Source organism: Heteronotia binoei, chromosome 21 (assembly GCF_032191835.1).
Source record: "Heteronotia binoei isolate CCM8104 ecotype False Entrance Well chromosome 21, APGP_CSIRO_Hbin_v1, whole genome shotgun sequence".
In the NCBI taxonomy this organism is placed as follows: Eukaryota; Metazoa; Chordata; class Lepidosauria; order Squamata; family Gekkonidae; genus Heteronotia; species Heteronotia binoei.
The window spans coordinates 145,257,194-145,272,649 of record NC_083243.1 but is presented as its reverse complement, the minus strand read 5'-3'; the positions used below and the strand labels follow the sequence as shown (position 1 = coordinate 145,272,649).

At 41.5% G+C, this 15,456-nt stretch overlaps 1 protein-coding gene and 1 non-coding gene across 2 annotated transcripts; both read right to left on the bottom strand.

Annotated features, from left to right (window-relative positions):
* Positions 1 to 1,671: 1,671 nt before the first annotated feature.
* Positions 1,672 to 7,647, bottom strand: RPL27A (ribosomal protein L27a). Its single transcript, XM_060262644.1, has 5 exons — positions 7,533 to 7,647; positions 5,907 to 5,970; positions 4,817 to 4,892; positions 3,010 to 3,184; positions 1,672 to 1,866 (listed from the first exon to the last, which is right to left on the bottom strand). Exons 1-5 carry the CDS (start codon positions 7,593 to 7,595, stop codon positions 1,738 to 1,740), a joined length of 507 nt encoding a protein of 168 aa, XP_060118627.1. The 5' UTR covers positions 7,596 to 7,647; the 3' UTR covers positions 1,672 to 1,737.
* Positions 3,455 to 3,585, bottom strand: LOC132590348 (small nucleolar RNA SNORA3/SNORA45 family). The gene has a single exon (XR_009556688.1). It is a non-coding gene; the product is annotated as a small nucleolar RNA SNORA3/SNORA45 family (small nucleolar RNA).
* Positions 7,648 to 15,456: the final 7,809 nt, after the last annotated feature.

Here is a 15,456-nt window from a genome sequence, read left to right as displayed (position 1 = left end):
TTGTTGTTTTTTTTAAGGGCTATCCTTTGCAGATGTAAATTTGTTACCTCCTGGTTTCTTGTGAACCATTTTCTATTTCAATGGAATGGAGCCTCTCAGGAGCTACAAACAAATCCTTCACCACCCATATCTCCAAAAGCTGCTGCCTGTGGTCTTTGTGGCTCAGGACAAAATGCCACTGGGAACCTTCTGCAAGAGGTTCTGTAAGGGGTATCACCTAGTTTCTTTTCCGATGCGGCTCTTCTGTCCATGAAGCATCAGCTTTTTGGAGGTCTTAAGAGTTTAGGGAGAGAGGAAGACACATTGGTGGAGCAGTGTCACAGAATCCAATCCAAAGTCTGTTGCAGAATTACATAAGATGCTATAAGGTATTGCGAGACATTCACTGTACTACAATGCCTTCTGGGTAAAAGATCTTCATGCTAAGAAAAGACAAATTGACTATCTTAATACAGAACCATATATAACTAGCTCAATACAGAACCATTTTTTCCCCAAAGCAGACACATTGCAGGGGCAGAGTGATGTATGTGAAAACAATAGCAGGCAAATATTTTTATGGAATTATAGGGCTTCTTATAGGTGCTTTACAAGAAGGGAAATTACAGAAGCAGTCACCGCTAATCCAAGTGCAAGTTTATGCCAGTAAGAACTACACAGTGCACCTGGATATATTACTGAGACTTCATGCTTCCTAATAAAGGGCTCACAACAACCTGTGTTTGGGTTATAGAAACTTTATGGGCTATTAATCAACATGTCATTCATCTGTACTGTCAAGTGGTATATTTTCAGCTATGTAAACAGGCTTTACTGGCTGCTAATTGATCTCTTGATTTTTTTTTAAACTGTTAAGTTCTTTAGTCATAAAAAGTTGCTGTCCCTTGAACTACCTCAAACCAGACACTTTAGGAATCCCATAGCACAGAATGGTGCTGTTGTCATCTAATCAACTGCACACCGGACAGGAGCTTACAAATCTAAACTTTGGCATGCTGTGACAAGAATCATCACTGTCTTTCCCCGCTTCTGTGGAGCTGAATACATCTATCCAAAGGGCAAGCTGATTTCACAATTCCGCCATGCCTCCTGACTGTCTTCAAACCTGAATAGCTTGCCTTCTGAGCTTATAAACATGCAAGAGAAACAGATTGACTTGGGACTGTGAGTTCTCCCAAGGCAAGACAACTCTCAACACTAACCCTTCCTGCAGTAAAGTTAAGATGTGACTGCCAAAAGATTGGCTGCAACACAAGCATGTCCACCAGAACACCGCATTAAAGAATGTAATTTTTCCTAGTGCATAAACAAATTATACACCAAAACAGTCTGAATTCTGCAGCTGGTGCATAAGCAAACTGTACACCAAACAGTTTGAATTCTGCACTTATCTGGAAATGGCAGGGCCACAAGAAATTCACAGCACTCAAATCGCAGCTCAGGTTTCAACAGACCTCTCTTCCACATAACTATTTTGAACATATCATAACTCCCATGTGTACGTCTTACAAATCCTAATGAACACTGCTATTGTCAGGCTGCTGAATTGTGCAGCCAATGTTATTTGGGTTCATACATGGTGTGTTCACTTCTGGTTACAAGGAACATGTTCAGAGTTTTCCTTTTGAGATCAATTCAGCAACGGCAATAAGAATACATCATTCACATTAGTTTATGAAAATGTACGCGCATATAGAAAACTGTGTTTATTCGTTCCTGAATACATTGAAAAATCCTTTATGCCACTAAGACACAGGCACCACCAACTTCTTTGATTTTCTCTTCTGCTTTTCTGCTGAAGAATTTAGCTTTGACAATTACTGGCTGTTTGGGCAGCTTCCCCTTGCCAAGAACTTTGTAATAGCCCTGGAAAAATAATGAGATATTAGTATAAACTTGTATGCCCAAAGTGTCCTGAAACCGGCAGTAATTTCAATTGGCTTGTATACTTCCAAGTGTCAATGGAAGGTGTGCAGATTTTCCCCACATTCTCCCTGCTTCATCAATCCCTTTAATTCTTCAGAACAGTTGTCCTTGGGGTTGTGAGACTTGCACTACATCCAGGGAGGGCACCTGCAGAGATTAAGAACGCTGTCTCCTTTTCCCATCAGCAAGCTATTTCTACCCTTACCTCATCCTACTGCAGTTCCCTCCCTCATCTGTGCAGTTGTTTGTCAATACAAATCCAAGATTCCCAGGAATAATCTTCCCTGAAACTGAAGGGGGGGAGGGATGCCAAGGAAAAACTCTGCACCTTCCACTGACACAGGACATGGATAATAAACCTCAAAGTACTGTATCACACACTGATGTCCTCTTAACTTTGAGGAAGTCGTTTTACTAAACTGTGAAGCACTACCACAAATGTGCATGAACTACAGAAGAAAATCAGAAAAGTGCTGTTCACCATACATGTCTTATACTTGTTTCAATACTCTTGAATCATAAAATGTTTAGGCACACATTACAATCAGGCATGTTAAACAAATGCTTTCATATTGAGGCTGAAAGGTCAGCCACATAGTACTCTTAGATGACTGGAATACCTGCCTGGAATAACTACCCTGTTTTTACACAAACAATAGTGTCTCAGCAATGGCAACCATAATTTCTATACATTCGAAACAGCAAGATCCAATTTTTTTACTCTTTATTTTGTATTTTCTGAAGTGTCATAAAAATTATTTACTGCTCTAAAATAGCAGTATTTTTTTCTTTCTCTTAAATATGCTAAGAGATTGCATTAAGAAACACAGACTAAGAATTTCCCATTTAAGCAAGAGGTTGGAGCTTGTGGAAAAGATCCCCTTGTGCAAAGGAGGGACAAATTTTTGCTGATAGCATTTGGGGGGGAAGGGTGCATTTCAGGCTACAGCTAGAGGGGGAGGGCAGGGAAGTCATGCTTATAAGTATTTCAGTATTCAGCAATGTATAAAAATAAGGTAGCAATATACACCAATAAGGTATGCTAAAAAGCAGTTTCAGAACACAAGTGTTAATGATACTTACTGAGCGTACAACATCTATAACAGGAGCTAATCCAGATGTATTTTTGGCGTAGTTGAGCCTTGTCTGCTCACTAACAAGAGTCCAAAGTTTGTCCAGATTGACTGTAGGGCAGAAGTGCTGGTTTTTCTTCAAGTGGTAATGTCTCATACCAACTTTTCCAAAATAACCAGGATGGCTGGAAGAAAATCAAATACAAAAATAAAGCCATTGTTTGATTCACTATGAAATACAAGCACAGAATTACCTAGCTGGAAGCATATATGAATAAGATAACACTAATTTTAGAACCATCTGAACAAGACATTATTTCTTCTTCATTTACTGTAGCACATATCTGTGGGCGATCAGCAATTCTTTAGAAAACTCGAGTCTTGGCAGTTCACTAATTGTTGTTAACAACAATTATCTTTCTGGTAACCCACACTTCTGAGTCTGAAAAATAGACTTCTGTCACTAACCAGGTGGCTGACTGTACTACAGAAAGGACAGTCAGTGAATAAAGGCCAGCTGTTAATCTCCGAGTACTATAGCACACCATGATAACTGTCCATATCTAGATGTGACTCTAGTCTCGGTTTTTTCAGGATGCATACCTTCTTGTGCTCACTTATGGCTGCAAACCTGAATTCACTTCCTATAAAATACATTCCACTGAACTTAGTAAGACTTACTTCTGAGTGAATACATTAAGGACCATGCTAAAAAATCCCCAAAACTCTCCAGGATCAACGCTGCAGATTAAAAGTTGAGTCAACGAGTAAAACATACTCTGGAATTAGTAAGTTATAATTAAATAGACATGTGTACTAACTAGCTAGAGCTATATAAATACTACCACAAACTATAAAAACAACCCATGAACAACTCATTGCTAGTATATTAAAATTGACAACCGAATTAGCTTCTCAAATTGTAATAGAATGGCAGCATAATTAAGACATACCAGATAAATAATTCTGTTATTTTAATTAATACATCAGTTCACAGTCTCAACCTTTGTTGTAACTGTTTTAGATAGATGTATGTACTCATTGAATTAGAATTCCGGTAGCAGATTCAATGACTTAGTCACGTCCAAAGAAAGTTAAAGCTTTGCACCATTACTCCAGCTATCAGTTGCTGCCCAAGAACTGTGCTCATCACACACACACACAATAGGCTGGATCAATACACAGCCAGTTTGGTGTAGTGGTTAAGTGTGCAGACTCTTATCTGGGAGAATCAGGTTTGATTTCCCACCTCCACTTTCAGCTGCTGACATGGTCTTGGGTCAGCCATAGCTCTCACAAGAGTTGTCCTTGAAAGGGCAGCTTCTGTGAGAACTCTGTCAGCCCCACCCACCTCACAGGATGTAGGAGATTGTAAGCTGCTCTGAGAATCTGATTCAGAGAGAAGGGTGGGGGTATAAATCTACAGTGTCTTCTTCTACAGTCTTCTCTACTCCCACTTCAAAATCTGTTGCACACACCTTGCCAAAGGATACATGTATTTTTTTCTATAGGTATTTTCCTCAATTTGGTGATCAGTTTTAATTTTACTTTTTTAAGCAAAGCTTCCATTATTCAATATTAGAGGCACAAATGACAAAATAGATGTATTATGTAGAGTTTCTGTACTGCTTCCAGTTTAAGGCTGCATTCATTAATTTCCCTACATACATTACAATAGGTGTCAAACTCCACCCCCCTCTATGTGTATATAATGAAACCATCAACATACAAAATCAGCATAATTTTAGTAAGAACTGTATGGGAAGCAGCAAAATAAATATGGGTAGCTTTAAAAAAAAGAACGAGATATTGCTTACTATTTGTCAAAATTAATTCTGTGGTGGTGCATGCCCCCAGCATTACCACGGCCTCCTGGATGCTTCCTGTGTTTGCCTAAAACAGACATAAAGAACTATGTAATTTATTCATAGTTTGCAATACATTTTATAATATGTATTGTTTTAATTGTTGCTGTGATTTTATACTGTGAGCCACCCTGAGCCCGCTTTGGCAGGGAGGGCAGGATATAAATCAAATAAAATAAAATAAAAATAAAAACTGCTTAGAATAAATCTATAATTTATTCATTTGTATGGCTCTTCCCAGCCAACCATGGCCCTCAAGTCAGCCATTATTAAAATCACTATATAGCTGATAATGCTCATAACATTAATATGGAATTTATGGGTGCAACCAACATCATATTCTAAATTGCTTTAGATTACCAATAACAAAAGCAAAATACTTCCAAACATTATGAAGCAGTATAAATGCCACTGAAGACAACATGCTGGCTCTATGAGTGGTGAAGAGCGCACTTTACTTTCCTACAAAACATGCATACCGGTCACATGCTAGCAAGTATCTATGTGCTGCCATAACATTCAGGTAGGTGCCATATACATAACCTTAATACTCATAACATTAATAATGCTAATAATATTAATAATGCTCATAACATTAATATGGAATTTATGGGTGCAACCAACATCATATTCTAAATTGCTTTAGATTACCAATAACAAAAGCAAAATACTTCCAAACATTATGAAGCAGTATAAATGCCACTGAGGACAACATGCTGGCTCTATGAGTGGTGAAGAGCGCACTTTACTTTCCTACAAAACATGCATACTGGTCACATGCTAGCAAGTATCTATGTGCTGCCATAACATTCAGGTAGGTGCCATATACATAACCTTAATACTACATTTAATCTAGAATTCAACATACAGTCTCTATACACCAGACTGGACAAATGTCAATATATGAACACCACTGGAGAAGGCAGAGCCATACACCAACCTGATAAGATGCACTCCCCCAACCCCACTCTTTCCCACCATGGCTAAGATCAGTATATTGTTTAAACCAGCACCAAGTTAAGAAAAAACCTAGTGGTCTTACCAATACGGCCATGGCCATGACTGACATGACCCCTCAGTTTCCTGGTCTTCCTCAATCTAGAAGGCTTTTAAAAAGTTAAAAATTACAACAACATAAATCCAATCCAACAAAATTTGTAGTAACAAGGCTTCTGTCACAGAATATTATCATCCCCTAACATTAAATCTGTTACAAAAGCAGAAAACTGAGATATCTTCCTAATTAGTTTTCCAGGCCCTTTCAAGTCAGACAATGGAAATATAGTCTCATTTAACTTTTATGAGTACACACATGGGATTTTATATATTTGTATGCTCTAGTGGTTTTATTGATCATATATAGCTTTCTTAACGCATGCTTTAAGAAAAGGGTTAGCAGAAAACAAATCATGGTTAAGCAGACACAAAGTAAACCTTCCTGCCAACGTCACCAAAACCCACGTCTACCTATAAAAATGTTGGTGTGCGACAAAATGGAAGAAAATACAAGGGTTGTACTTGGCCTGACCAACTGGGAGCAAAGCCAGACTTAGTAGTGCTGCCAGAGCACAACACATGGGCCCCTGAATGGAAAAGTGGTCCTGGATGCGAAACAAAATGATTTGATATACATGCCAGGGGTTGTTACCCCCAAGTTAGTGTCATCCAACTGGTGACAAACTTTCAAAGAATGGATCTGCTTCAGCAAGCCACTTGTGTTGTTAAGGAAACTCAGGGTAACATAACACAGGTTAATCCTTCAGTTCTTACGGTACCCTCGGAAGCCAGTCTTGTTTTGTACACTTAAAGCAGTTTGATGGACGTTGGGAGTTAAAAGCAAAACTGAGCACCATTTTTATTCCAGTGATTCATCCAAGGGACTCATTATACACACCGGGCTCTCCCTTTCTTATTTTATCTTCACAACAATCCTATGAGGCTGCCTCTGATGGGCCCAAGATTACCCAGCATGCTTGACAGCTTAATGGGGACATGTATCCACGTTTTCTAAATCCTAGTCCAACACTGTAACCAGTACACCAGACCGGCTACTCAGCAGAGTAAGGCACACAAAGAGGAGGAACTTCTCTGCTCTGTTATCTCCTTGGCCTGAATGAACAGCATTTTATATACATTGCATATTAAGTTTTCCAGCGTGAAATTCCAAAAGCAAGGTGTAACCTGGAGAAGTGCTTCTGCAAAACACATTAGGAGGGCATTAAGAAATGTTCCCTTCCCTTGGGAGAGATATCTGGCGACGAACCTGCAAATAGGGCTTCACGCGGACAGAGACATGTCTCTCAAGTAAGTTATGCCAGTGCAGTGGACGAAGCTTTCAACCGGGCCTGGGGAGAGCCAGGTTCAAATGGCCCCAGACAATCAAGCTTGCTGGATGACTTTGAGCCGTGCAGTATTTCGCGCGAAGACTCTGAGAAGCAGCCTGAGCCGAGTATAAGAAGATGCGGCTTTCCTCTCAGAGACGGCAAGAAGTCAAGTCGGTCTCCGCCCATTTGTGACCCTCTCAGGCAAAAAGAGATCCGAGAACGACCCCCCCCCCCGCCGCCGCCGCCGCCCCCCCGTCGCTGCGAAGCGCATCACGTGAACCTCTCCACCCCTCCCCACCCCACCCCGACTCTTCGAAACCAGACCACGCAACATCGCTACCTACCATCTTGCCGGCTTCGACTAAGAAAGAGAAAAAGAAAGAAACGCCCCTCTCGCGAGACTTCATGCAACATGAAGAACAAGATTGCTTCTCTCGCGATATCTCAATTACAAAGGCGGTAGGGGATAAGGGAAAGCAAAGAGATATTTTTAAAGCGATTGCCACAGTTTTGACGTCTGGTTCTGATTAGAACCTATCTGCGGGGTAAAACTAGAGAAAGTTCTAAAAAAGTTTAATAAAATGACACCGATAAGAAGCTCTTTCTCGTTGTCGCTTTGAAATAATCATGCCCTCTGACCTTCCCTCCCTTTACAGTTACGTCCCTCACTACAGGAACGTATTGGCTTACTTGTTGAAATATGTAATCCTGACCGGGGTTTGAACAGATGTAGCCTTCAGAGCACTCTATAGTGGGGGAGAGCTGTTCTTTCAGAACCCTTCGTCATCATGCAGGGGTTGTTTTGTAGAAAAACAGGTGGTGGAGCTCATCCAGGGATTGTTATGCAGCTGCACATATTATTCAATGGACAAGAAGGTGGAACTCTCAGAAAGGTTCAGGAGCTGCGCTCCTGTGAGCTCCCACTGAATCTGAGGCCTGTCATCATATATTTACAGGCTCCCCCTCTCCACAGTTTTAACGGTATCCTGCGTTGGGAGATGCCTGTGTGGATAAGTTGATCTTTCCGAAACTCTGAAGAGATTCTTTAACCTGCCTGTTCTATTTTTCTACATAAATTCCTATGCCGCTTTGCCACGCACATGGAGATTTTAACCAACTACGATCGGAATTCGGAAGTCTTTCTAGAGAACCGTTTTGAGCGCTCATTGTTTAAGTCTCGCGACACACGTCTTGGTCCCCTCGGCTTGCAAGCGCAACCGACCAATGACCAACCTCTAACATGATGTGGGAAGAAGTGTGCGCGCCCGTGGAAGTTTTACCCATAACTGAACGCAGTTGATCTTAAAGGTTCCACTGGAGTCGAACTTTGTTCTGCTGCTTCAGACCAACACCGCTACCCATCAGAACCAGCCTTTAGGAGGGGAGGGTGAGAGAGCCAGCATGGGTAGTTCGTTTATAGGTATGCGAGGCTTCTGAGTCTCAGAGCTGGTCTAGATATTGTTGAGACATCGGACGAGATCTCATTTGTTCTTGTACTGGGCGATTTTACTTATGGAGAGGAAAAGGGGGAAACTTTCTTTTAAAAGGGAACAGGCACAATTCATAAAAACGAGATCGGCTCTGCCATTTCCCGGAAAGAACAAAGAAGGGATCTTTGACTCTGGAAAGCTTATATCCTCCAAAATCTTGTTGGTCTCTTAAGGTGCCGCTAAGCTGTTCTGTTCTTATATCTCTAAAATGTATTTGGGGCCATGCCATGCCTGGCCAATGTTCCTCCTCAGCCTAAAAAACTAGGGAGGTTGTGATGAGCATAAGTTTTCTTGCCATTTTTTAGCTTATCTACTTGGTTTATTTCATATATAAAAGCTGGTTTGCTGATGTTAAACATAACTCTTAACATACACGCACAACGTTTTATTCAACTCTCCAGCATTGTTTTATTGTCTCAGTAATGAAAGAAAAGCCTAGCTAGATGCTGGGGTTTATCCAGCAATGGCTACCCATATGCTCTTGTCCAGGATATAGTGGCCAATTCGAGAATTCTCCCAGAATTACAACTGATCTCGAGACTACATAACTCAGATCCTCTGGAGAAAATGGAAGTTCTGTGGGGTGGACTGTATGATGGCATCACAGTTCTGCCAAGTACCCTCCCCTCCTGAAACTATGCTTCCAAGGTGCCACTCTAAATCTCCAGGAATTTTCCAACCCACAGTTGGCAACCATACAGCCCTGTGTACGCGACATCTTGTACAGGTATCTTGTACACAGATATGCTGTGTATTAATATACAGGTTCCAATTGCAGCTCAAAGATACTTACCTGAGAAGTTGTCTAACACTTTTGAAAATCCACCTAAACTAGTGGCCACCATTTATATATCTTGGTGGGGAGCCATGCTGTTCCAAAGCAGTAGAATAAATTTTGAATTCAGTGGCACTTTTAAGACCAACAAAGTACACTTCTAGTGAGAAATGCACACAAAAGTTTATACCTTGAATAAAATGTTGGTCTTAAAGGTGCCACTGAATTAAAATTTTAATATATATATCTTGTAATAAGAACAAAAGAGAAGCCATGTTGGATCAGGCCAATGGCCTATCCAATCCAACACTCTGTGTCACACAGTAGCCAAAAAAACCATGTGCCATCAGGAGATCCATCAATGGGTCCAGGACACCAGAGGTCCTCACACTGTTGCCCCTCCAAAGCACCAAGAATACAGGCCATCACTTGCCCCAGACAGAGAGTTCCAACAATATGCTGTAGCTAATAGCCACTGATGGACCTCTGCTCCATATGTTTATCCAATCCCCTCTTGAAGGTGACTATGCTTGTAGCTGCCACCATCTCCTGTGGCGGTGAATTCCACATGTTAATCACCCTTTGGGTGAAGAAGTACTTCCTTTTATTCGTTCTAACCCGACTGCTCAGAAATTTCATTGAATGCCCACGAATTCTTCTATTGTGAGAAAGGGAGAAAAGTAGTTCTTCTCTACCTTCTCTATCCCATGTAAACCTCTATCATGTCACACTTTTGAAAATCCACCTAAACTAGTGGCCACCATTTATATATCTTGGAGGGGAGCCATGCTGTTCTGAAGCAGTAAAACAAAGTTTGAATTCAGTGGCACTTATAAGACCAACAAAGTACACTTCTAGTGAGAAATGCACACTAAAGCTTATACCTTGAATAAAATGTCAAAATGTCTCCAAGCTAAAGAGCCCCAAGCATTTTAACCTTTCTTCATAGGGAAAGTGTTCCAACACTTTAATCATTCTAGTTGCCCTTTTCTGAACGTTTTCCAATGCTATAATATCTTTTTTTGAGGTGTGGAGACCAGAACTGTACACAGTACTCCAAATGAGGCCACACCATCGATTTATATAGGGGCATTATGATACTGGCTGATTTATTTTCAATTCCCTTCCTAATTATTCCCAGCATAGCATTGACCTTTTTTATTGCAGTCGCACACTGTCTTGACATTTTCAGTGAGTTATCTACCACGACCCCAAGATCCCTCTCTTGGTCAGTCTCTGCAGTTCACACCCCATCAGCTTGTATTTATAGTTGGGATTTTTGGCTCCAATGTGCATTACTTTGCACTTGGCCACATTGAACCTCATTTGCCATGTTGATGCCCACTCACTCAACCTCAACAGATCCCTTTGGAGTGCCTCACAATCCTCTCTGGTTCTCACAACCCTGAACAAGTTGGCATCATCCTCAAAATTAGCCACTTCACTTACTCCCAACTCCAAATCGTTAATGAACAAGTTAAAAAGCATCAGACCCAGCACTGAGCCCTGCGGCACCCCACTGCTTACCATCCTGCACCCTGAAAATTGCCCATTTATACTCACTCTCTGTTTCCTATTAATTAGCCAGTTTTTGATCCACAAGAGGACTTGTCCTTTTACCCCATGACTCTTGAGCTTACTAAGGAACCTTTGATGAACTTTATCAAAAGCTTTCTGGAAGTCAAGGTAATCAACATCTATTGGGTCCCCTTTGTCCACATGTTTGTTCACCCCCTCAAAGAACTCTAACAGGTTAGTGAGACAAGATCTTCCCTTAGAGAATCCATGTTGAGTCTTCCTCAATAATTTTTGTTCATCAATGTGCCTACTAATTCTCTTTAATAACAGTCCCCACTAACTTTCCTGGTATTGAAGTCAGACTAACTGGCCTGTAATTTCCCAGATCTCCTCTAGAACCCTTTTAAAAATTGGGGTGACACTAGCTACCTTCCAGTCCTCAGGAATGGAGGCAGATTTTAATGAAAGATTACATATTTTTGTCAGGAGATCCACAATTTCACCTTTGAGTTCTTTCAGAACACTTGGATGTATGCCATCCGGGCCTGGTGACATCAGTTTTTAAATTGTCTATCAGTCGTAGGACCTCCTCTCTCGTCACCTCTATCTGACTCAGGCCTTTCAATACCCCTCCTGAAATCAGCAGTTCTGGAATGGGCAAACACTTCTCATCTTCCACAGTGAAGATGGAGGCAAAAAATGCATTCAGCTTCTCAGCCATTTCCCTATCATCCTTCAGTAATCCTTTTACCCCTTGGTCATCCAAGGGCCCCACAATTTCCCTGGCTGGTTTCCTGCTTCTAATGTATTTGAAGAAATTTGTATTGTTGGTCTTTATGTTTTTTGCAATATGCTCCTCATAATCCTTTTTTGCCTGCCTGATCACAGACTTGCATTTTATTTGCCACAGCCTGTGTTCCCTTTTATTAACCTCACTTGGACTAGCTTTCCACTGCTTAAAGGAATTCTTCTTACCTTTTACAGCTTCCATTACTTTGTTAACCATGCAGGTCTTTTTCTATACCTATTTGTGCCTTTTCTGACTTGCGGTATATATTTTATCTGACCTTCTAGGATCTTAGTTTTAAATAGCCTCCAAGCTTCCCCAAGGGTTTTGACAATATTTACTTTTCCTTTCAGTTTCCTCCTCACATGCCCCCTTATCGTAGAGAAGTTACCCCTTTTAAAGTTAAAAGTGGTTGTGTTGGTCTTTTGGGGCAACTCTCTCTTTATACAAATTGTGATTTTATGACACAGTTTTTACATCTAGCCATTATCTTTAATTCTTTCATCATTTTATAATCATCCTCTATCTTTTGATCTGGTGGGCGATAACCAACTCCCAGAGTTAAGCTTCCTTTTGGGCCCACTATTTCGACCCAAAGCATTTCTAGAAGCGAATCTAATTCTCTGACCTTTTCAATCTAATGCATTTTGAAGAACATGCTTATTACAGTGCAACTGGTTATTGATATGCTGTGCCCTGTCCCCCAAAGGTGCATTTTATTTATTGTTTTTACTTTTAATTTTAAATTGGTGTTTTAACTTTGGTATGAAGGTTTTTATTACTATTTTTATATGTTGTGATCCGTCTTGAGCCTGTAACAGGAAAAGGCGGAATATAAGCCTATCAAATAATAAATAATAAACTTCCAGTAATGAATTTTGAAGAACTTCCAGTAGTCTGTTCTGAGCCTGCCAGACAGTTTTTGTTACATGACCTAGTATTCTTGAGATGAAGAGAAGTAACATATAAAAATGTGGATAACACTGTGTGACAAAGACCAATTCTTGTTTCAGAGTAATTCCCATTACACTGTGGAATTTACTACTGAATAAAAATGCTTGAGGCCACAGTTGTAAGGCTTTCTATACAGCTGTAATGCTTACTTTCTGTATTATTTTAACAAGTAGCTAGGAAACCACTGGTTATGATTAGCTGTATCACAGAAACTAAGTTCCATCTCCCTGAACAGCAATGGAGGCAGCTTGCATGGATGTGAGTTGGCCAGGGTCCCCAAAGTGGGGCCCATGGGCAACATGGTATGCCTTTCCTGATGCTGCTGTACCTGTACAGGTGGGTTTTTTGAGATTTTACTTCAAATGATATAATACTCACAGAGACCCGGAGTAGTGTAGTGGTGAGAATGTTGTACTAGGATCTAAGAGACACAGGTTCAAATCCCCACTGCTCTGGAAGCTAACTGGATGACCTTGAGCCAGTCACACACACCCAGTCTAATGTACCTTCCATGGTTGTTGTGAGGATAAAATGAAGGAGAGAGAATGATGAAACTGGCCTCTGGTCTGCATTGGGAAGAAAGACACCATATAAGTAAATAAACTTTAAAAAATACTTCACTGTGCAAATAGCAGCTTGATATTGTAAAAACACAGTGGGGCTTGATTCTAACTAAACATGATTGGGCTGCATGGCTAAAATGATTAATGCACCTAGCTGGAACGTCTGTTGAAGACCTCAGACCTTCCCTATTTGAATGTATTTTTATAGTTCAGATGGAAGTTGAGAAAACATCACAATGTCAAATTTTGTTCATTTTTCAAAAACCATTTTCGTTCCCATCAAAATTTAACTAGAATCCCTCTTACTACTTGCGTACAAAGAGCTCTCAAGAGCCCTTCAGCATCAGCAACAACAAAGCAGCATTTTCTTCTTTCCACAAAGTGAAGACTGATACTGCCAGGAGAGTGAGTTGGGTGACCTTTATATTCTCTTTATATATAAGCCCCGAGCACAGGGGCTTAACTTTCCCAGCTAGTGATATTGTCTGCGGTCCACCATCAAAGTTTGGGGGGGGGGGGGTTTAAAAAATATATTAATAATTTGTGCAGTTTCCCATCTATTCATTCACTAAATCTTGGGAGGTTTCTTGAATCAGGGATTGGATTGGCATCTTGTTCCCACTGAACACAGGGGCTTAACTATTAGGTGCCTTCTGGGCTGCCAAGTTCCCAGGCCAGGCAGGGGTTTCCCATTGATGTCATCATGCGCCAGCTGCTCTGGGAGCTTCAGGGAAATCTTTTTGGTTTTCCCAGATGCTCTAGCAATTTGGGAGGGAAAACTCTATGGTACCTATTGTACCTCCCAAATTGCTAGAGCATCCAGGAAAACCATAAGAGTTTTCCTGGAAGCTCCTAGAGCAGCTGGCGCACGACGTCGCTGGCACAATGACATCATTCGCCGGAGGCTGCGCGAGACTTGGCAACCCTAGTGCCTTTATATTCCTCCACCCCTGCTAATGATGGTGTACGCTGTCTGCTTTCAAGCCACCACATCTACTTCCATTTCAGGGTTTTGACCCATCACATCTACTTCCTTCCCAGGGCTTCAAGTCATCATGTCCACTTCCTTCTCAAGGGTTTTGAGTCACTCACCACATCCACTTCCTTCCCAGGGCTTACAGCGACCAATTCAGCTTTGCATACTTTGGGGTTTGAGTGTTGGGGTGGACTCAAGGCATGGAGCCACCACGTCTCCTTCCATCTCTGGGCTTTGACCCAGCATATCTATTCCTGTCTCAGGGCGTTGACCCACATTGTCGATTTCCTTCTCAGGGCTTTCGAACCAACCACCATGTCCACTTCCTTCTCAGGGTTTCCAGCCACCACTTCAACATATATCATTGCACACTGATTTGCGTTTGGTTTTCAGGGGTGGAGTCAGGACTTGGAGCCACCACATCTGCATACCTAATTGCATGCTTTGGGGGTTTGGGCATCAGAGATGGACTCAGGGCTTTTGAGCCATCACATCTACTTTTCTCATGACTTCATTACATCAACATATGTTGTTGCACACTGGTTTGTGTTTGGGTCTAAGGTGGACTCAGGACTACGAGAGCAACTGTGCTTGCCACCTGCTCCAACCATGGCTGTGGAAACATTTTTACACCCTCTCTGTGAGATGACTGCTGTGCATGGCCAACCCTTCTCAGGACTTGAAGCCACCATGTCTACATACATCTCAGTGCTTTCAAACCACCAAGTCTGCTCCCAGCTCAGGGCTTTTGCTGCTTTCAGATTTGCTGATTTGCATCTTTGTATTGTTTGTCTGTTGGTTTTGGGTGTTGTCCGTGTGTGTGTTTTCAATGCAGGTGGTGCGGAGTGGAGTTTATTCCTGTGGGAGTGAATAATGATTTTTGATAACTAGTCCTGCTGCTCTGGTGTGCGGCCTTTATGCGTTTGTTCCTTGTTTTGTGCTGGATTAAGTAGGACTTGAGAGGAGGCCTCATTGCCTCCCCTCTTTCCGTGTTTCTCTAGTGGTTCTCGCATCCCTCCTGCTCCCTCTTTCAACCATTTCACCCCCCCCCTTTCTCCTCCTGGCAGCCTTTGCTTTTCCCCACCTCTCTGATACACCCTTTCCTTCTCTACCTTACTTTTTCCTTCCCTTGCCTCATCAGTGCCTTCCCCCTCCTGTTTCTCTCTTCCCACCCCATTCCATCACTAATTGATAAAAATATTTAA

Excerpts from the sequence above, each read along its gene's own strand:
- RPL27A (XM_060262644.1), bottom strand. The coding sequence starts at position 7,595 with ATGAAGTCTCGCGAGAGGGGCGTTTCTTTCTTTTTCTCTTTCTTAGTC. Across the intron at positions 3,185-4,816 it reads AGAATTAATTTTGACAAATA|CCATCCTGGTTATTTTGGAA; the intron begins GTAAGCAATATC and ends ATTTTCTTCCAG. Across the intron at positions 1,867-3,009 it reads TTATAGATGTTGTACGCTCA|GGCTATTACAAAGTTCTTGG; the intron begins GTAAGTATCATT and ends TTATTTTTCCAG.